This window comes from Sminthopsis crassicaudata, chromosome 4 (genome assembly GCF_048593235.1).
Source record: "Sminthopsis crassicaudata isolate SCR6 chromosome 4, ASM4859323v1, whole genome shotgun sequence".
NCBI lineage: Eukaryota > Metazoa > Chordata > Mammalia > Dasyuromorphia > Dasyuridae > Sminthopsis > Sminthopsis crassicaudata.
This window is the reverse complement of record NC_133620.1, coordinates 23,091,288-23,112,557: the sequence shown is the minus strand read 5'-3', so window position 1 is coordinate 23,112,557 and position 21,270 is coordinate 23,091,288. Positions and strand designations below refer to the sequence as shown.

Here is a 21,270-nt window from a genome sequence, read left to right as displayed (position 1 = left end):
AAGACACAAACTACTTTTTCTCTCTAATCCATCTTTGGCATCTTCTTTGACCTTTCTCTCTTCCCTTGTATATAGATGGGGGGGAGGGGGACAATCCCCAAATCTTTTGTTTCCTAGCCCACAGACCTGCAGGACGCTGAATTTCAAGTGTTAGACTGGGAGGGCCTGTGAGAGGCAGAGCTGGGGCTCTGTCTGGGGTTGGGGACTCTGTGAGGGGCATATTGGGGCTCAGTAGAACCAACTCTTATTCCAATCATTCAATCAGGAAGCACTGACTAAGCAGCAGCCATTGTGCTAAGACCCCAAAGGAACTTATGGGCTAATGGGGGAGGAAGACGACAACTTGGAGACAACTAGACTTTTTTTTGGGATAGATTGGAGACAATTACTAGAAGGAAGGGGTTAGAATTAAGAAAGAAGAAAAGATTCTTCAAGAAAGAATGTTTTTCCTGAGTTATAGATTTGTATTTTTTTCATTTATTTAGCATTTAATTTTTCCCCAGTTATATATAAAAACTATTTTTAACATTGGTCTTTTTTCAAACTTTGAGTTCGATTCTCTTCCCTCCCCCCACTATTGAGAAAGCAAGCAACTCAATATAGATCATACATGTGTAAACATGCAAAATATTTCCATAATAATCATGTTGTGGGGAAAAACAAAGACCAAAAAAAAAAAATTCCTCAAGAACAATCTGATTCAGATAGCATCAGTTCTCTCTCTGGGGATGGATTGCAGCATTTTTTATCCTAAATCCTTCAGAATTGTCTTGGATCATTGTATTGGAGGGTGTGGTGGTCAGAGAGAAACCCAAGAAATGATAAAAATTATTCCCTTGGGCCGATAATGGAAAGACTCTACCAACCAGTCAGTCCTTTCCTCCTTCCCTCCTTCCTTCTCCAGTCCCAATCTGGAGGTAATCTAGTGAGAAACCCAAGTCCCTGAGACTACATTTTCCCTATAAACATTTTTGTGGCCTGGCTTTGCCGCTGCCCCACCTTGGGTCAGTCCGGGCACGGTTCCCTTGTCCACCCCAACCTTAACCCTTCCCAATCCCACTTTTCCACATAACGAACTCTCAGGGCCAAGCCCCTTTCAGGATGCCCCGACCTGCGGGCGCCCTTTCTACTGGGGCATGGTGAGCTCCATGGGCGACTGTCTTCCGGCATTGCCGTCCGCTGCCTCTCTTGTTTTGTCGGCGACCTCTTCCCCTAAAACGACCTTCTGCCAGAGGGAACGGCCGCTGAGTCCTTCACACGGCTGAGCCCCATTTTGGGCACCCACCTCAGCCACACCATTGCCTTGCTGAGAATCCCCGGCTGATCATCTTGTAATCTCACCGAAACTTTACAGTCCCTTGCCCGGTGCATCAGGTTTCCCTGAGAGCATCCTGCACGTCATTCCTCCTAGTAGGCTGTTAGGGGCCAGGACTCTGAACTGGGAACGAAGGATTCCTACAAGGCGCGGGGCCAGTGGAATTGCTAGAGATTATTAAGCTATAGATTATTATTATAGATTATAGATTATAGAAGGGTGGTTCAGTGCATCAGCACTTACTACAGTTCTACACGATAAGCTGGGACAAGCTCAGCCAGGAGGAGATCGGAGGACAGGGACCTGGTCCTCCTGCCTCCCCCAGGAACCAAGACACGTGCAGGAGAAGCTGCCGAGGCCGAGAACACGGAGGACTCTGGGAACCCAGGAGAGACTCGGCCTCTAAGAAGGCTAACGGGCCCAGGAAGGAGGCAGGAAGGACTTGGACCCCCGGCTGCCCTCGCGGGGATTACTGAGATGAAAGGAAGGCTGCCCAGAGACCCCCAGGAGACCCAACATTACAGAATCCCGTCATAATGACAAGCTGCAATGTGTTCTGCCATCCCCCAATTGAGGGATATCCTCTCAATTTCCTATTCAGAAAGGAGGATTTTAGGTGAGACGTGAAAAAAGCCAGGAACAGAGGGGAAGAGACGGGGTCCCAGAAGTGGGGGGCAGCCAAGGAACATCGGGAGTCCAGAGACTGAGTGTCTTGTGCAAGGAATAGCCGGGGTGTGTGTGTGGGGGTGTCCTGGAATGGCAGGACACGTGGGGTGAGGATGACGTAAGACTGGAAAGGTAGGAGGGGGCGGGGCTTTGGAAGCCTCAGATTTCCAGTTTGAGTTCTCCCGAGAAGTAAAGGAATGAAGCGCAGACGAGGGCTTAGGAAGAGCATTTTGACAGCACAGTGAAGAGGGCTCCCCCGGGCTGGGGGAGGGGAGGAGGCTTCCAAGAAATCCCTACCAGCCTCGGCCGCTTCTCCGGGCGAGACCCGGAGGCAAGTCACTCACCCGCGAGCCTCGTGACGCGGGAAAGTGCTATTGTTATGCACCAAGTAGTTCCCGCCGCTCCGGGGGCGGAGGGGGAAGAGGAAAGGGGAAAGGGGAAAGAACGGCGGAGTGGGCCGGGACGACGGTTTTTGCATTTGTGTATCAATCCTTAGCTAGGGCTCCCGGCTTCCCCCTAGGGAAGTGCTTGTTAACTGACCGAGCTCTGTGAAGGGAGGGGCGGGCTTCCCGGGGGGCGGAGCTTCATCTGGAGTTCAGCCGGAGGGAGGAGGGGCTTAATGGTGCTACTGGGAAGGGAGAAGCCTCGCAGGCTCTGCCCCTGTGAGGCGGAACTTCACGGGCTTAGCCTATGGGAGGAAAGCTGTGCGGGCTCTGCCTATAGGAGGGGGGTTTCTCGGCTTGTGCCTATGAGAAATGGGGTTTTGCGGCGCCCGGAGGGGCGGAACTTCGTGGACTCTGGCTCTAGAAGGAGGAGCTTCGCGGGCTCCGCCAGGCGAGGGGAGGGGCTTGCCGAGCTTTGCCTATTAGACAGGGGCGGGCCCCTGCTCCGTGGGCCCAGTTGCCCCGTGCGGCGCAGGCCTCCGTCTCCTCGAGCGGCCGCCGCGTCGCCTCTTTCCCGGCTGCCTGAGGAGAAGCGGCCTCCGCGCCCCGCCTCCGGCCCCGCCCCTCCCCGCCCCTCGCCCCGCCCCTCCGGATTTCCTGTTTCCCCTCAGCAGCGGCATTGGCAGCGGAGGCTGCGGCGGTGGCGGCCGTTAGTCCCGGCGGGGCGGCCCGGCCTAGCACGAGCCCCGGCGGCCGCCGCCTCCTCGTCCGCAGTCCGGCCCCGGCGCCTCCGGGAGGCTTCCCGGGTCCGGCCCCATGGTGCACTTCCTGCACCCGGGGCTTCGGCCCCGCACCATCGTCACCCCGAACGCCCTGGAGGACCCTCCCGGCTGCTACGTGGTCCAGGTGGGGAAGCGGCCACCGCGTCCGGGGGGGGGGGGGAGGGAGGGGGGTTCGAGGGAGGGGGAGCCGTGGGGCGGTGGAGGGGCTCAGCTGAGCCGAACGCGGCTGGGGGCACCCGGAGAGGTTACGTCGTGAAGCGCTTTGCGCCGTGCCTGCACGCCGCAGGCGTCTAATTAATGCTCACTCATTCTCCTTGGAGAGGGGGAGGGCAAGGCTATTTTGGGGACCCTTGGTCATAGTCTGGAAGCACTTAGTAAGTGCCTCCTGTGTCCGGCGCCGTGGCCTTCGGGAGCCCCCGCTCTAACGGGGGAGAACCCGGTAAGGCTGTCCCGGCGGGAGATGCGGAGGCTGAACGGAGGCGTTGGTGGGGGGGGCACGCCAGGGCCCGGTCATCTGTTTGCATATCTCTTTCTGCGGTGGAATGACCGGGGCTCGCGAGCCTCCTCAGCCCGGCGTCAGTCCGCGTGCAGGTTTCGTTCGGGCCGGACGTCGCGACCCTTCCCGGCGGCCCCCAGGCTGCAAAGCTGCGGGGCTTTTCTTGCGGTCTGGGCTTCCCTTCCGTAACTTGCCCTTCCCGCGGGGGGTTGCGGGGGGAGCGACTGGACTGTGCGGGTTTGGAATGGCCGAGAGGGAGTCCGCTCGTGCGGAAGGGCCGGGGAGGCTCCGGGTTGGCGGAGACTTCCAGCCAGGTTGCAATTTCTTTGCAACTCGAATTTCTTTTCTCGGTTTAAGTGCCACCTGACGGCGCCCTGTCCGGCCTCCGCTTTCGAGGGGAGCCGGGGGAGAAGCCGCCTGAGCGTTAGTTGGGAGCTGAGGAGGAAACCGCTGCTCTCCTTGCAGACCGAGCCCGCTCGGGTCCTGCAAACGCAGCCTCGCTCAGCATCCGCAAATCCATCCGCCTGCGGCTGGAAGTAGAGCGGAGGAGCCTTTCAGAGTCCGGGCCGCTTCCTCCCGCTCTCGGGGCGGCAGAGGGCACCAGGTGCTGCCTCCCGGACCGAGTGCCCGAGCTGGGCTGTGACACCTTGCCTCGGATGGCTTGGGATTCTAGGAGTCTTTTTCTTGCAAAATACTTCGCTTTTTAAGCTTTATATCTTCGAGATCCTGTATCAATTTTAATACAATTGCGCAAATTCTAGGCATAGATTACTGCCTGCCCTAGATTACGGCGCTTTGTGCTGGGAGAGAGAAAATTGAGATAAGCGTTTTAAACTAGAGCTGACCTGGTAGACTGCAGAGATGTACCCATTATACCCACGGGAAGGGCTGGTGGAGGACTGCGGGGAGGGGGGGAGGCCATTTACCCATGTGGAAGATCCCTGCAGGCTTCTTGGACATGCTTTGGGCTGCGGGGCTTGCTGGGATATTAAAAAACCTAGGTAGCGCCCACCTTAAAGCAAGAAAGGGACATTGTGTGCCCCACTGATGGAGAAGACAAGGACTCTAGCATAGAGGGAGGACCGGGAAAGTACAGCGTCTCCGAACCCACGAGATAAATGATCCAGTGGGGTAGTTGTGAATTCTTCAGAGGTCAGGGGTAATGAGGGGGGGGGTCATTGAACGTGATTATTTTTCATCACCAATTTGAAGAGTAGTTTTTGTAAAAAGAAAAAAATAAAAACCAAAAGTTGCTTGTGTGTATATTTTCTACATATGTGTGTGTGTACATGTATGTACATATATATATCCCTTTCTCTTTATGTTGTGCTCCACTAGTAGAATGGAAGCGCCTTTGAGGGCAGGCTGATTTTATAGCAGCAAGCCAGGTTTCTGGGGGTGGAAATATCAGGCAGTGAGTTTTTTTCAAGAAAGTTTTATGAAAAAAAGCAGAGAAATAGAATGATGGCAACTAACCTAAAAGTTAAGGGAAGTCTATATTTGTAAAATTAGGGAGGTCTGGTATTCTAGGAGATGGGAAAGAGCCATTGGGGTAGAAGGTGGAGGATGAGGGTGATCGGGGCAGCAGGAGGGTCAGGTGTGCTGCAAGAAGGAAGGGGCAAACAGGATGGACTTTAGGGGGATATTTCCTTTGGATGAAGAAGAGATTTATCTCATAATATGGGGTTGAGGAAGAGGAAAAAAAGGTGGAGAATGAGACAAAGAATCCAAGTTTTAGACTAAAAGCAGAATTTTATAGTTGATGAAATTGGTCAGCCATAATCTGGAGAACAAAACAACCTGCAGAACATTGAGACTGACCTAGATTGTGTTGTAAGAGGTAAATAGAAGATTTCAGTTGCTGTGTCTTGTATGAAATTGCAGTTGATGTATATGACCCACTTTTTGATTACGAAGGATTGGATAAATATACCTTGAACTCTTTGCCCCATCGAATTTTTCCTTGTATTATGCTGATTTGTATACATGCTGTATCTTCAAGACAGCGCAGTCGCCTACATTTAGAAATGTTTCTTAAATTTTAATATTTCCCCAAATATCAAGTCACTAAATTAACTGGTTAATATTAACATTGGGGGGAGGGAAGGAGAAAAATTAGAACAAAAGGTATGGCAATTGTCAATGTTGTAAAATTACCCATACATCTATCTGGTAAATAAAAACTATTATTAAAAAAATAATAATTGCAAAGCAAAAAAAAAAAGAAGAAAAAGAGAGGAGAGATCATGCAGATCCTGCGCTGATCCAATTCACTTCTACCACTAAGATCAAGAATAAAAACCAAGGACTTTTGCTTAAAAAAAAAAAAAATTTAACATTTAGTAATTTTAGGCTTGTTTATTTTGATAAAGTATTTTTGCTTGGGCTTTGTTTGGTAGGAGGAAGCATCTCCTTACTCCTTGGTTGACATCTGCCTGATTGTCCTGGCTTCTGACCTGGAGAGGTTCTGTTCGGAAAGACCAGATGGGACCTTGTGCCTGCACGAGTTGGGGAGTTTCCCTCAGGAAGTAGCTGATCGCCTACTGCATATGATGACCATTCATGGTAAAGCTGTTTATCTGATATTGGCATTTGGAATGTCTCTGGTAAAGGGTGAGGACCCATGGCCTTGTTGCCAAAAATCCTCATGAATTGCTCATCTCTTTGAAATATGTTTTGTGATGGCATGTGGAGGAATGAACTAGCAATGAATCCAAATTTTAAAGGCCTGTGCCCTCTTAAGTTTTCATATGGGGAAGTTGAGGGCCAGAAAGGAGAAGTCCTTTGTCCAAAGTTTGTCATGCAAATCTTTTGGGGTTGGGCAGGTCTGCTCTTCTGCACTTCAGTTTCCTCATCTGTAAAATGGGGAGAGAAATCCTTGCCTATAGTTGCAGTGATCTCCTGATGAAGAGAGCCATCTATATATCCAGAGAGAAGACTGTGGGAACTGAGTGTGGACCACAACATAGTATTTTTACTTTTTGTTGTTTGTTTGCTTGCATTTTATTTTCTTTCTCATTTTTATTAGCCTTTTGATCTGATTTTTCTTGTTCAGCAAAATAATTGTATAAATATGTATACATTTATTGGATTTGATGTATATTTTTAACATGTTTAACATTGGATTACTTGCCATGGGGGGGAGGATTTGGAACACAAGATTTTGTAAGGATCAATGTTGAAAAGTTATCCATGCATATGTTTTGAAAATAAAAAGCTTTAATTAAAAAAAATTCCTTACCTAGCTGATCTCACAAGAGCAACTGTGAAGGTAAATTTGACAGAATAAATGTAAGCTGGTGGAAATGTAAGGGGTGATGATTATTCACCCTAGGCTCTCAGTGGTTTTTAGCTTTCTGAGCTTGAGAAAGGTTTTTGCTTCTTTTGAAAATCTTCTGAATTGCTCTGGAGTAGCAGGGAATCTGTTCAGAAATCTCTTAGACAGACATGATCTTAGGGTTGGCATTAAGGGAGGATTTCTAGTCCCCTCCCTCACCCTCTTTTTTGCAGACAAGGAAAACAAGTTCTAGGTCATTGCAGGCATTTCCCAAGGAACTAGCAGAATTGCCCTTTGGCATTAAAATTGATTATTTTGAACCATGCCAACTACTGCCCAGTGAGTGTTTAATCTGAATTCTCTACTCTTCCTTCTCATGCATGTTTAATTTAAATTAATGTCTTTTGGAGGAGGCTTGCTTTTTCATTTTTGTCTTGGTGTCCCTACCACTCAACTTAGTACTTTGCACATATTTGTTGCTTAATTAATATTGAATTAAATTGGGCTTAGGCAGAGAAAAAATGGCACAATTGAGGCATTAAGTGTTGGGGCAGACCTTAGAAAAAGGAGAGAAAAAAATTGCTTTTACCCTGGACCCCACAATCCCATTTGTGGGTTTATCGTCCAAGAAAAGCCTATTTATGAAAAGAAATTGCAGGTGAACTGTATCCAATGCCTGGAAATTAAAAATTGTGATTTTATGAATGTAGTGGAATATTACCATTACAAAGTAGATAGTTGGTGGAAGACTGTGGCCCTTGATCAGAAAGACGTGTACAAGTCTCTGACCCATGTTGCATAACTAGAGGTGCTCCTGGACAGCTTTCTTTTTTCTGAACATATTTCCACATTTATCTTGCTGGACAAGAAAATTCAGATCAGGGGAAAAATGAGAGAAAAAAACAAGCAAGCAAGCAAGCAAACAGCAACAAAAAAGGTAACCATATTCAGTCCCCATAGTCTCCTCTCTGGAGGCAGATGGCTCTCTCCATCACAAGTCTATTGGAATTAGCCTGAATCACCTTGTTGTTGAAAAGTCATGTCCATCAGAATTGATCACCACTTAATCATGTTGTCGCTGGGTACAATATTCTCTTGGTTCTTCTCACTTCACTCGACATCAGTTGGGATAAGCTGGACAGCTTTCCAGGACTCTGAGATCAGTGGGGGGAATTCTTCACATCAATAAATTACAGGACTGAGCCTCCAAAATACTCATTAATATGGAATTGTGTTGTTGTTGTGACACAGGAGGTCCCAATCTGAACCAAGGGCACATGTTCACATATATCTAATAAGGGCAAAGTGCAGTTCTAGGTGGTGTGGGGGATTTTGTTTTGTTTTTTACATTTCGGTCACTTTAGGCTATTAGGAGGTAGGGACAAAATTATTCAGCTGCCAGATACTTTTGCAGCAGTTTTTTATGAGACTGAGCCTAATATGCAGAGAATCAAATTACAAATAAACAAACATGACTTTATTTTCATTTTTTTTTTTGCCAAAAATCAAGTATTAAATAGGGGACCTGGAAAAACATTTTGAATTGCATAAATTTGTTCTGAATTCATTAGCTTTATCATAATTCCAGATCCTCATAATAGCTGGTATTTTTATGTCCTGAGGTTTGCAAAGCATTTTTGACTTGGGCATCTCATCGGATCCCTACAACTACTATGGGAGATGGGATTACTTTGCAGTTGAGGAAACTGACCCACTAAGAGGCTCTGGAGTCAGTTAGCAAGTGCCTTGACCAGGGTTCAAACTTGGGCCTTCCAGGCTCCTCACTCAGCACTGCCCTCTGACCAACCCACATTTTAATCAAACTAGAAACATGTTATCAGCGAGAACTTTTTAAACTTTCTTTCTTGGAAGAAATATTTCCATCTTTCCCAATCACCTCACCCTTGTTCCTCATTAAACAGAAAATATAAATAACATATTTTAGAAGACAACTATTTTTATAAAGCAGAAAAAAGCAGAAATGACTTGAGACACTTTAAAAACTGGCCCATTCTTTCTATTGTAGGACGGTTTTTAAATAGTTGTTGGCTGTCATTGTTACTTTGACAATTAAATAACACTGAACATCCATCATGTTTCTGAGTCAACAAGCATTAAGTACTTCCTATGTGCCAGGGATCAGACTGGGAAAACAAATAGAAACAGAAAGATAATCCCTGCCTTGAGGGGTTTACCCTTCTGCAGGAAGACAATGTAAGAAAAAGCTTTGTAAGAGAGAAGGGGAAGAGGATGACTTAGAGAAAGTCTAGAGCCTGAAGAGGAACCTGATAATCACGAAGGGGCTGAAGAGGGCAGAGAGGCAAGATTGGAGTCAAGGTAGGACATTGTAGTTACAGTGCAAGAACAACCTGAAGTCAGTCGCCACTGGTTTTTCTAGTGCTGTCATTAGTGCAGTTTATCTACAATAAACTTTTAAGGCCATTTGTTATGCCTTTGCTGAAGTCTACCCAGCATAAAAGGCCGGCCTACTGACTCCATGAGTTACCACTGGGCACCTCTGGGGGCTTTGGCAAACACGGGCTCCCTCCATTAGTTTGGAGATAAAAATTCCATTTGTTTTTGCCTTGATGCATCTTATCCCCTTGTCAGACTCTGACATTACTGTTGTCAAACAAACTTAGGATTGACAGACCTTCTCCATGGGTGGGTGTTCTGCATTGTACCTGGCAAATGGAGGTCCCTTGATGTAGTTGTTGGCTGTCTCTTTAAGCACATTTAGTTCTTCAGCACCAACAATATCAAGAAGTTCTGGTCCACGGCTCTCATATCTCCTCTTTTTGGATAATTTCTTTAATGTAAGTTGTCTGTGGACTCAGATACATTCGTGCAGTGTTTGGGAGAGCCCCGTCCATAGGACTCTGAGCCTTGCCCCAGCACTGGGATTTTAAAAATGAAAATGAAAAAATACCTGTCCTTGGAGAACTGATTCTCCTGGAAGGGCACAGCACATGCACACAGAAACTGCTCAATTCAACAAATATTTATTAATAGATTTCTTTTTCCAGATATGTATATTGATACAACATCCACTCTTTAAAAACCTTGTTTTCCATGTTTTTCTTCCTCCCTCCTCCCCTTTCTCTAGACAGAAAACAATCCAATATATAGGTTAAACATGGGCAATTCTTCTAAAAGTATTTCCACATTTTTCTTGCTGCGCAAAAAAAAAAAAAAAATCTGACCAAAAAGGGGTGGGGGAAACTGCATAAACAAGCAAACAACAAAGTTAAAGGTGAAAATACTGTGTTGGTATCCACATTCAGTCTCCATAGTCCCCTCCTCTAGTGTGGCTCTCCATCACAAGTCAGTTGGAATTGACCAGGCATTTATAGCCAAATATCGGGTTCATTTTCAGTTCTGTCCTACTCCATGCATGATCCCCTTTGGGGGTTTCTTGCAGAGATACAGGAAAGGTTGGCCATTTCCTTCTCCAGCTTATTTTACATGGAGAAGCAGAGGTAACCAGGGTGAAGTGACTTGCCCAGGGACACACAGCCAGTAGTCCTATTTGAACTCGGGAGGAGTTCCGAACTCAGTCCAAGACTGCACACTATGGTACCACCTAGCTGCCCTATAAAAAGTCATTGGGAGAGAAGGAGATTAATTATAGGGGTGAGAGGAAATCAGTAAGGGTCGGGTGAGGGAGGGAGGACAGCCATGGCTGCTCACCTCTCAGCTAGCTGGCCTTTCTTACCTTGTAGGGAGGTATTTAAGCCTGGTGGTTGTCGCACCTTGTGTTAGTGGATAAGCAAAGAAATGCAGCATGTTAGGTATGAAGTGATGCAGAACAGGCAAGGAAAAATCAAAAGAATGATGTAGGTAATTACTACAACTCTGAAAAGCTCTAAGTAACAAAAGGATTGGATCAGAAACATTAGGTGCTCTTCCCTCATCCTACTCACACATTTGCTTTCTTCTGACAGAAAACCATGAAAATAGAAAGTTGCTTGTAATAGATGTCAGTTATGTTATGCTTGACCTTTTTCAGGGTTGGTATAGGGTGAACAGATCAATTGGCTGGATCTTAAGGGTTCATGTTAAAAAAAATTTATTTTTAAAAAGTACAGTGAGGTTCTCTGTCTATATTGATGCTTGGTGACAGTTTGTCAAAGATAGCGTAAAAGATTCCTGCTTTTATGTGGAATCTGGGTCAGAAAATGTACATTAAAATGTTAACATTTTATACTTTTCTTTCTAAACCTTTGAGGTCAATACCAAATATTGGGCAGGATCCTGTACCTTCACTACCTGTATTTGCCACTCAGATATAAATACTTAGAGGCAAGATCAACATCAGCTTTTTGTAATTTTCTCTTCTTCTGCATTCCCTTCTCCAGTCTTATTATTTGTGTTTGTGATTTTCCTTTCCCCAAAGTACTAGATGGAGCATAATTATTTTTTTAAAATTATGAACTAGAAAACTCATCAAAAAACCAAATATTTGCATATATGAGGAAATCCAGGAAAAAAAGACTATATAAAACTATTGATTTATTACATAAGCTTGTTTTTTTTTTTTTTTTTTTTTTTTTTTTTAAATGATAATTTTAATCTGGTAACAATGTTGACCTGCTGAACTTTCTCCTATTCTCTCTTGTGTTTGTCTTTTTTGGGAGGAAGAGGATTAAGTGACTTGTCTGGAATCACACAACTAGTAAATGGCTGAGGCTGGATTTGAATTCAGGTCCTCCTGACTTTAGGGCCAGTGCTCTATCTACTGTGCTGCCCAGCTGGCCCTCTTTGCTGTGTTTTAAAATTTTCATTGCATTCCTTTTGTATCACTTGTTACTGCTCCCTCCACCTGCCTAGAAAAGACCGACCTTGTAACAAATATTTGGAGGCACAGCAAATTTGTGTAGTCTTGGTTCTGTCTGGAACCTTTTCCCCAAAGAGAGGCAGACAGACTTGTTTCATTATCACTTTTCTGATTATTGCTTATGGTTCATCCCATAAAGTTGTCCTGGTTCTGCTCACTTTGCTCAGCTGGAGTTCCCTTCTCTGGTTTTCTAAAACTGTCCTCCTTTGTTTCTTTCTTATCCTCTTCCATTGTAGTCACATAATACAGTGGGTTTCCGGTTCTTTCTTACAACTTGGGTCCTTTTCTTCTGTCTTTGATCCATTTGGGATATAGAGTTAGTAAGAGTAACAGTGCAATAGCACAATTGTTATTAAAGTAAAAGTGATTCAAGTAAGTTTTGCTTTGAATAGAGTTTTGGGGTAGTTTTTAAGACATTGGTGATTAGTTGGGTGACAACTTTTATCAGACCAGGGGGGAACCCTCCCCCCTTCACCCTCCCATACATGCATGCACATGTGCAACAGCTGCCTTGGCCTCATGCTACATTCCCATACTTTTCTTACCTTCTTTTGAGGTGATGGATAGAAGCAGGGAACAGTGCAGAGAGATGGACGTCCCCAGCCTGGGGCAGAATCCTGCATCTGGCCCTCACCTCATATGACCATGACTCATCTAGCCTTTGTGGAATAGGTTTTCATCAGAACCTGCTGGGACACAGTGGGGCAGGTTCCCCATCAGCCTTTATTATTGCCATCTGATTTGAACTGTGGCCTTCTGATTCCAAATCCAGTGTTCCTTCCTTGAGACTGATCATTGCTATCTCTCCTAAAACAACTTTCGTATCTGATTGACCTTTGTATTCTTTTTCTTTTTTTTTTTTTTGCTGAGGCCATTGAGGTTAAGTGACTTGCCCAGGGTCACATAGCTAGGAAGTGTTAAGTGTCTGAGATCAGATTTGAACTCAGATCTTCCTGACTTCAGGGCTTGTACTCTATCCACTGTACCACCTAGCTGTGTATTCACTTTTTAAAAAAAAAAATTAATTTTATAATTATAATTTTTTTTGACAGTACATATGCATGGGTAATTTTTTTTTTTTTTTAACAACATTATCCTTTGTATTCACTTCTTTTCCAAATTTTCCCCTCCCTCCCTCTACTTCCTCCCCTAGATGACAGGCAATCCCATACATGTTAAATGTGTTACCTTATATCCTGGATACAGTCAATATATGTGTGTAAAACCAAATTTCTTGTTGCGTGCTAAGAATTGGATTCCGAAGGTAAAAGTAACCTGGGTAGAATGACAGTAGTACAAACAGTTTTGTGTATTCACTTTTAAAAATAGCATTTTATCTTTGTTTTATTGGGTGAAAGAAAGAAAAAACCAAGTCCTTTGTTAAGTGCTGGCAGGATGAGGTCCTTTCAGGGACTTATGAAGGAGATCCCATGTGGGGAGAGTAGGGAGCGATGAAGTCTGAAGAAAAGTTCATTGGAGAGCTCAAAAGGTGGGGGGAAAGCCCATTAGGGCCTTTGTGGAACGTAAAGTGCTTTAGTCATTATTATTACTGACAAATGATTAAGGTCTCCCTGGAACTCTGTTGCTGTTTAACTTAACAGGCTTGGATTCCTATTCCTTTGCAGGCAAGCTGAATGATCGAACCGTAGGCATTTTTCAAGGCAATCAAATGCAGCTGAAGCAAGTATGCATTCGGAAGGCCAAGCTTTCTGCAGCGGCTTTCCAGAAAGCCTTCTGCCATCACCGCATTATTGAACTGGACGCTGCCGGTGTGAGTGCAGAACTCACCATCCCAGATATCCTAACTGGTCTTGGCAGCAGTCCGTGGACCCAGAAACACCTTCAGTGCCTCGTGCTGAACTCAGGAACGCTGCCCGTGGAGGAGGCCGGGAGCCCCCGCTTCAGCCAGCTGGCGGGGCTGCGGGTTTTAAGTGTTTCCAATATTCCTTTTCAGAACAGGGACTTGGCGGATGTTGCTCTGCTGCCTAGATTAGAGAGTCTGGACATTTCCAACACCTCGGTCTCTGACCTTTCTGCACTTCTCGCCTGCAAACACCGGCTCAAATCTCTCACCATGCACTATCTGAAGTGCTTGACAATGACCACGCCTCAGATCCTGGACGTCATCAGAGAACTGCAGGCCCTGGTTCACCTTGACATTTCGGATGACCAGCAGTTCACCTCAGACCTGGCCTTTCATTTGCTTCAGCAGAAAGACATCCTGCCCAATATCATGTCGCTAGATATCTCTGGGGGCAAACACATCACCGATGAAGCTGTCGAAGCTTTTGTCCGGCAGCGGCCGGCGATGCAGTTTGTGGGACTGCTGGCCACGGACGCCGGCTACTCTGACTTCTTTACCTCAGAGCCCAGCTTCATGGTGTGTTCTGGGGGGACCTGCATGGGTGACTGGGGAAGGGGGAAGGCAGGCTCAGCATCCTGTCAGACCTAGCTCGTGAGGCTTTCGGGGCACATTGGCTGAGGAAGGCCAGGAGGGACTGGGGGTTGGTACAATGCTACAGTGGAAAGAGCTAGATTCAAATCCTGTCTCTGTCATTTACTACCTTCTTAGGATTCAGTTTCTTCATATGTAAAAGGGGAGGTGGGCTCCTACAGCTATGATACCATGAAAGAATCCTTCCCGCCAAGAGCTTCCTTTCTCATCTACTTGGAGGCCTGGGAAGATAGATTGCCCTGTGGCTCTTAGACCTTTTGGTGCTGCTGTCACCAAAGAGGGGACTGTTGGTTAATCAGCTCTGTTTGGCCAAACATTTCATGTCATGTTTTCTCATTTAGTTCTCATGTTTCCCACTTCGGTTAGGGGCGCAGCTGCTCTGTGCCAGGTGCTGTGCTCCAATCTAGAGCTACAAAGAACGGCAAAAAATTGGCCTTGCTCTCTAGGAGCTCTAGTCTAGTGACTTGCTAGCATTTCTCTAATGCTTGAAGCTTTGAAAAGCACTTGTCAAACATTACCTCATTTGGTCCTCACAACTGCCCTGAGAAGAGACAGTAGGTTGCTGTCATCCCTGTCTTATAGGTGAGAAACTGAGGCAGACCAGTCAGGTGATTTGCTCAAGATCACATGGCAAATATCTGAGATTGGATTTGAATTTAGGTCTTCCTGACAAATCCAGCATTCCATCTGCTGTACTACCTCATTGCTAATTAAGTTAATAGCATTTTAATCATTATATGTCATGTTTTTCCACTAAATGTCCTTGGGTGCTTCCTTGAGGAATCACCCTGGAGGGGATTGGCTTCTCCAGGGCTATCTGGGCTGAGTCCAAGCTTGAATAGCCTTGGGCTGTGCATCTGTTTTACCAGAAACAGTCCTTCTGACCCATGGCCTCATGAGTTAATTATCTTGATCTTGACAACTAAGAAAAATGCCCACACTGAAATCATGTAGCTATTCAAAATATGTGTATTGTATCCATTGGAACATTTTGTTCCTATCACAGACTAGAGAGAGGGTATTTAATGAGAAATATCAAGAAATTCAGGTCTTGGTCTTTTAACCACAGTTATTCTGAAATGGCTTTTTGGTAGCGGGTTCCTTTTCTTTCTTAACTGTCCTTGTGTCATTATTTCCTATTCGCCATAGGCTGTTGAATAGTATTCAGATGAAATGTTCTTTAAAATTTTTATTTTCCTTTTAAAACAGGATTGAATGAAATGGTTAATGTATCATTACTTCTAAGTGGTTTTATTCTCATATTCTTCCATTTCTTTTCATTACTAACATTATGTGAGTCTGGGACACATCTCTGAAGTCACTTTGTAATTAAATTTGAAATTTTTAAAGTCTGTTTTGAAAACTGAGGAGAAAAACTCAAAAGTCTTCTGGATCTTTTGTTTTGAAGGTTGCAGGAGGAGCGAATGTCACTCAGATTTCTGAAGCTCTGAGGAGATACAGTGAGAGAGTATGCTTTATGAAGGAAGCCCTCATCCGCCTCTTCACCCAGACATTTTACATGCAAATAACCAAGCCAGCTGTTTTAAAGGTAACACTGTAACTTAGCTGAAAAAGAGTCATCCATGGAATGCTGAATGACATGGATGAGTAAATCTGGAATTGGTGGGGGTTTGGTTCACTGGATGCACTTGTGTATGCATTACATAGTTGTTGGGGTGGAGAAAAACAACTTACTTTTTGGAGGCTTCCTTTTTCTGATCATCATCATAGTACATATATGCAGGATGTAAAGGTGGCGCTGTGGTAGGTCTGATGAGATGCCTGGCTTGGGGGCCTTCCTCTCCACTGGGGAGGTGGAAGTCATGGAGGGAGGGAAGGCAGGATTGCACAGCTGCTGACCACTTGGCCGTCTGGGGCATAGGGAGAGCCCTGGCTTAGACTTCAGAAACTCTGGGCTTAGTTTTACTTTGCCTTAAATTACTTCATTTCCAGTAAGTCGGAACTGGTGATTCTAAACTTTGGGCCCTGGCCATTTGGGTAGCCTGATGCCACTTGTTGCAAAAGCAGTTCTTCAGTCAAGCAGGATATATATGGCTCTAAACTTATAGCAGCTTTTTCATCAGCAGTCTCTGTTTTTAAAAATCCCCATTTAGTTTGTAAAGTATCGAGATCAGAATGGAGCGAAAAGTGAAAAGGAAGAAGGATGGGTATGTGGTCCTGTAAACAGATATGTTCGATGATAGAGGAAATCAAATGAAGATATTTAATGTAAAAATGTAAAAACTAAACTGGGCTTGACTGTTACTTAGGGTCCTTCCTCAGGCTAAGGAGGTCTTAAACCACTTGGCATTCTCATTGCCTTGTAAAGCATCGTCAGGGGCTCCTTACTTTGTTGACAAAATGATGTTTAGATAGTTGATAAATTTGCCATAAATTTAATATCCTCCATATTTTTTCAATAGTTAGCTCAATGCCCCATGTTTTTATTCAGATACTTTATTTCATTGGACACTTATTACATAAGACCTTCAATTGGAATTCTCTAGGCTATAAAGATGAATAAGGGAAGATTCTTGACTTTAAGGAACTCACCACCTCGTTGCTATTAAATTGAACCATAAAAAAATTGAAAGTAGGAAGGGATATATACAACTCTTGGCCAGAATATCTTCTGTTAAAATGAGAACTTTGAATTGCATTAGATCAGTGACCTCTCCCTCTTCCCTTATCTCAGTTCAGAAGATATTGAGAGCCTTTCTGATGCATTCCCTGCTGGCTGAGAGATAGTTATCTGAGCTAACCATTTTCTTATGGATCTCTAGAACTCCAAAATGCATGTTAGGGACCTAAGGAAGCAAATACTTTTCTAGATATTGTCATCAGCAAAGTAGTTTGTAAAAAGCAAACCAAAAATGTTCCCTTTATTTTGAATTAAACACCAAATAAATTGACTATTTCCATATATAAAACATAACAGCAAAAGAGGAGTGTGCACAGAACTGTGACTCTTTTAGGACTCTGCTGTACAGGTTTCACAGCACACACCAAATGGCCTTTCTCAAGGATATTCTCAATTATTATCTGGAAAGATCATGAGAAATAAAACCTATATTAGACAAAGGGAGAAAAGAAATGAAATTAAGGTTGCACCTCAAATAAAGTTTTAGAATAAGAAATAGGAAGAATTTATTTTGTTTTTATTTTTTTGCTGAGGCAATTGTGGTTAAGTGACTTGTCCAGGGTCACACAGCTAGAAGCATTAAGTGGATGAGAGTAGATTTGAACTCAGATCCTCCTGACTTCATGGCTGCTGCTCTATCCACTGTGCCACCTAGCTGTCCTGGAAGAAATTCTTTAAAAGAGACTATGAAGTTGAAAAATGGAAAATAAAAGAATAAAAAGTTTGTTTTCTTTAAAAAAAAAAAAAAAAAATCACCTGATCTGGACTATCTGTCTAAACAGCTGCTTTCAGTCAAGCCTCTCCAAAATGAGGAATTATTTTATGATGACTGTTTACAGAAAATGACTCATTCTACTGACTTGAAGATAGAGAGAACCTGGGCCATGGACTGACTCATTCACAGTCCTAAGTTTAAATTTCATCATTATTGTGAGCAAAGGTACCATAGAAAATCTCCTAATTTCTTGCTTTCAGAGTTTGTAGATCCTCAGTGAGTGTAAGCAGATATGGAAAGATGCTTTAGGAGAAGAAAATCTTATTTAGCTGGGTTGGTAAACCTCTTAGTGTGGGTATGCCCCCAAAGATGTCCTCCCATCAGTGTTCCAAGTGCGGGAAGCCTTCCTCCAGCTTTGGCTCCTATTGGATGGCTCTGTGAGACCCACCAGGCCTTTGTGATGGCTCGTCCTTGGACTCTGCCTGCTGGCTCCTGAGGGTTGGCATTCTTCAGGGGATGCCGAGCACGTGGGTCTGGCCTATAATCCCTGCTTTCAGGAAGGCCGAGGCTGGTGCTTCCCATGAACCCTAGCAGTGTACTGAGCTGATGGATGTGTGCGATGTCTGGAGCCAATAGGGTGAGCCCCTGGCAAGCAAGGGATCATCAGGGACCAATGGGGGGTCAGGAGGGGCAGGGTGAGCCCAAGGGTAGGGAAAGGAGCAGGCCAGGACTCTGTGATGCTCAGCAGAGACAGCATTGTACTTTCAGGGAGAAAAAAGGGAATTCTTAAAAGAGGAGTTTCTGTGGATTTGCTGTAACTATATAGATCACAGGATCTTGTTAAATAAATGGGTCTTTGTTTTAAAGTCATTAAGATCATAATAAGATATGTAAGCCAGAAATTCTGTGTGATTATATAAATACTAGGCAAGACAACCCTTTAATAAAATGTTTAACAAAAGAAGAAAAAGTATAGGATTTCCTCACAATAAAAAATAACTAGCTTACGCTAAGAAACAGTGTAATAGGCAATGGAGAAATGTTAGAAATTTTAAGAAGTAAATCTGGACAAATTTTTAAAAAATTATTATTGTAGGGAGCTTCCTGTGAGCAAATCACTTCCTCAGGACAGCCCAGCATTGCAGCTGGTTTTCTTGAATCACCTGCGGTTCCAGTGGGTCATGGGACCTGTACCCAGGGTCACACTACTAGCACACAGCTGCTGCACGTTCCAGGGGCTACCCTTTGTCCACTCCATCCTGCCGACGCTTTTTACAACCAAGCATTCCTTATTTTTCCACCTTATAGTTGACATTATATTTGAAATCCTTTCTGATGTAATAAAGTATTTGAGGAATTAGCTTTGGAAATGGAGAGGGCCAGTTCATTCAGATAACGGGATATAACCAAATCACCTCTCTCAACAAAAAATAAACGATAAATGAGAGTTCTCAGTCAGAGATGCCAGATAAACTGCAAAATCATTTATATTTTCTATCAGTAAAGAAAACAAAAAAGAAACCTCATTAAAATGATGAACTATTTGAGAGATTACTTAACATATACCAGGATAAGGACAATTCTCAAACCACCATATCTGAAGGAAATAATAATTGTCTCTACTTATTTAGTGTTTTAGATTTTACAAGCCATTTTATGTACATTCTCATTTGATCCCCTAAAGGTATCAGACATACTGCCCACAGTGCTTTAAAACGTAATTGGATGGTGCAGTGGATAGAGCACCAGCCCTCAAATCAGGAGGAACTGAGTTCAAATGTGGTCTCAGACACTTAACTCTTCCTCCTAGCTGTGTGACCCTGGGCAATTACCTCAGGGGAAAGAAAAATGTAATTGGGCTGCACCTAGATGGCTCAGTGGAGTCAGGAGGACCCTGGGACATTTATTAGTTGTGTGACCCTGGTCGAGTAACTTAATCTTTATTTCTCCCTCCCACCCCCCCAAAAAAAAATGAATCAAAAATACAATTTAGATCATTTTAATATGTGGTTTTCTAAGTCACTAGATAGCCACATTCATAATTTTCTGGTTTAGTGGCCCTGCTTCTATTTTGAGTTCGATGGCACTGTCCTAAACAATCCCTGTGTGGTGCTACCATGTTCTCCCTTGTTTGTCACAGATGAGGAAGGGAATACCCCTTGTGGGTATGTATAGGGGGCTAGATGGGATGGGATTGGATGAAATAGAAGTGGGAGGAATATCCAGTGTTTAGAGAGAGAACTATGTAAATCATTTGTGTGTGTGTGTTTTTAATTTTCTTTTCAGATGAGCAAGAATAACAAGATATGTTGGGGGGAAAAACCTGGTCTTGAATTCTCAGACTTAAACTGTTACTAGGTGATTATTGTCATTGGTGCTAGTTGACACCTGGGAAAAAACAGAGACAGATCTTTGTTATAGAAGAGAGATTTGACTTTCAGCTAAATCCATCTTCTTAAGGTGCTCTTAAGTTAGGAAACAAAAGTAGGGGAAAGGATTCATTGCATTAAAAATGTACCTAGAAAAATTTTGGTCAGCAGTTGGGTGGGAAATTGACGTGAGCCCTTATCTCCTGCTAAATACTTCAGTGGATTAAAGCTGGATGTTAATTTTTTTTTTAATCACTTAAAAATAAGAAAATATAAGTTGTAGAGGTGACAGGGCTTTTTCTTCTTAAATAGAAAAGGGTTGTAAATAGGCATAATTTATTTCATTAATGTGCAGTAAAAATAATGAAAAGAAAAGCAAAAGATTGGGAAAAGTTAGAAATGTAGCATCTATAAAAATTGGTCACACATTTAGAAATGTAATTGCCACTTAACATAAATGGTCAAAGGTTGTGACTAGTTAATTTTCAAAGAGACACTAATTTGATAATTACTTGGAAAACATTTTATTCACCTAATAATCAATAGTACAAATTAAAACAACTCTGAGGTACCACATCTAACTGGCAAAAGTAATTAAGGAGACTTATTTCCTCAAGGGTTGTGAAGAAAATGGGGATCTTCATTGATTGGTGGTGGAGTTGTGGAAAGCTCTCCAAGGTTGAGGTGTTAGGGTTGTAAAGAAATGAGTGAAGATCAGAGCCAGAACAAAAGATCTGGACTTGGCCACATGGACATGACTCATTTGTGCACAAGGCCCTTCAAATTAATGTCTCATTTGATCCTCACAGAATCCTTGTAAAATAAATATTGTGGGTGATACTGCTCCCCTTTGTCAGATAAAGAAACTGAAGCTCAGGGATTAAGTGACTTGCTCGTGGTCGCACAGCCAGAAGAGGCGGAGCAAGAGAACCGGAGACACGAATAACTGACCATGATTTTTTGTTGTTGTTGTTGTTTTTTTTAAGTTATGTAAATATGATTTATTACTGAACATCACCATCCCAAGCAATAAATAGATTACATAAACTCATAGATTAGGAGATAAATAACAATGTGGCTAATCTAGACACCAGATGATGGTTGACACCGAATCTTGGGGTCTGGTCATGTGAAGAATTCACAATGGCCATTATCTTTGGCAAAAAGTAGGTTTATTTAAGGAAAGAAATTATAGACTAAATAAAAGCTACAATAGATGCTAGTAATGATAAATATGAAATAGAGTTGGGGAGAAATATAAAAGACAAGTTCCTTAGTAGAACTTCTTTTTTTTTTTTTTTTTTTTAATTTATTTTTTTAATTAATTTTTATAA

General features: G+C 43.6%; 1 protein-coding gene across 1 annotated transcript in view; it reads left to right on the top strand.

Moving 5' to 3' along the window:
• Positions 1 to 3,023: 3,023 nt before the first annotated feature.
• The window catches only part of ZYG11A (zyg-11 family member A, cell cycle regulator), a 32,850-nt gene continuing 14,603 nt past the window's right edge, over positions 3,024 to 21,270 (top strand). The window contains exons 1-4 of the mRNA XM_074265914.1: positions 3,024 to 3,270; positions 6,042 to 6,207; positions 13,382 to 14,136; positions 15,620 to 15,760. Of these exons, the coding sequence (XP_074122015.1) occupies positions 3,181 to 3,270; positions 6,042 to 6,207; positions 13,382 to 14,136; positions 15,620 to 15,760 (1,152 nt within the window). The 5' untranslated portion in view covers positions 3,024 to 3,180. The remainder of the gene's footprint in view (positions 3,271 to 6,041; positions 6,208 to 13,381; positions 14,137 to 15,619; positions 15,761 to 21,270) is intronic.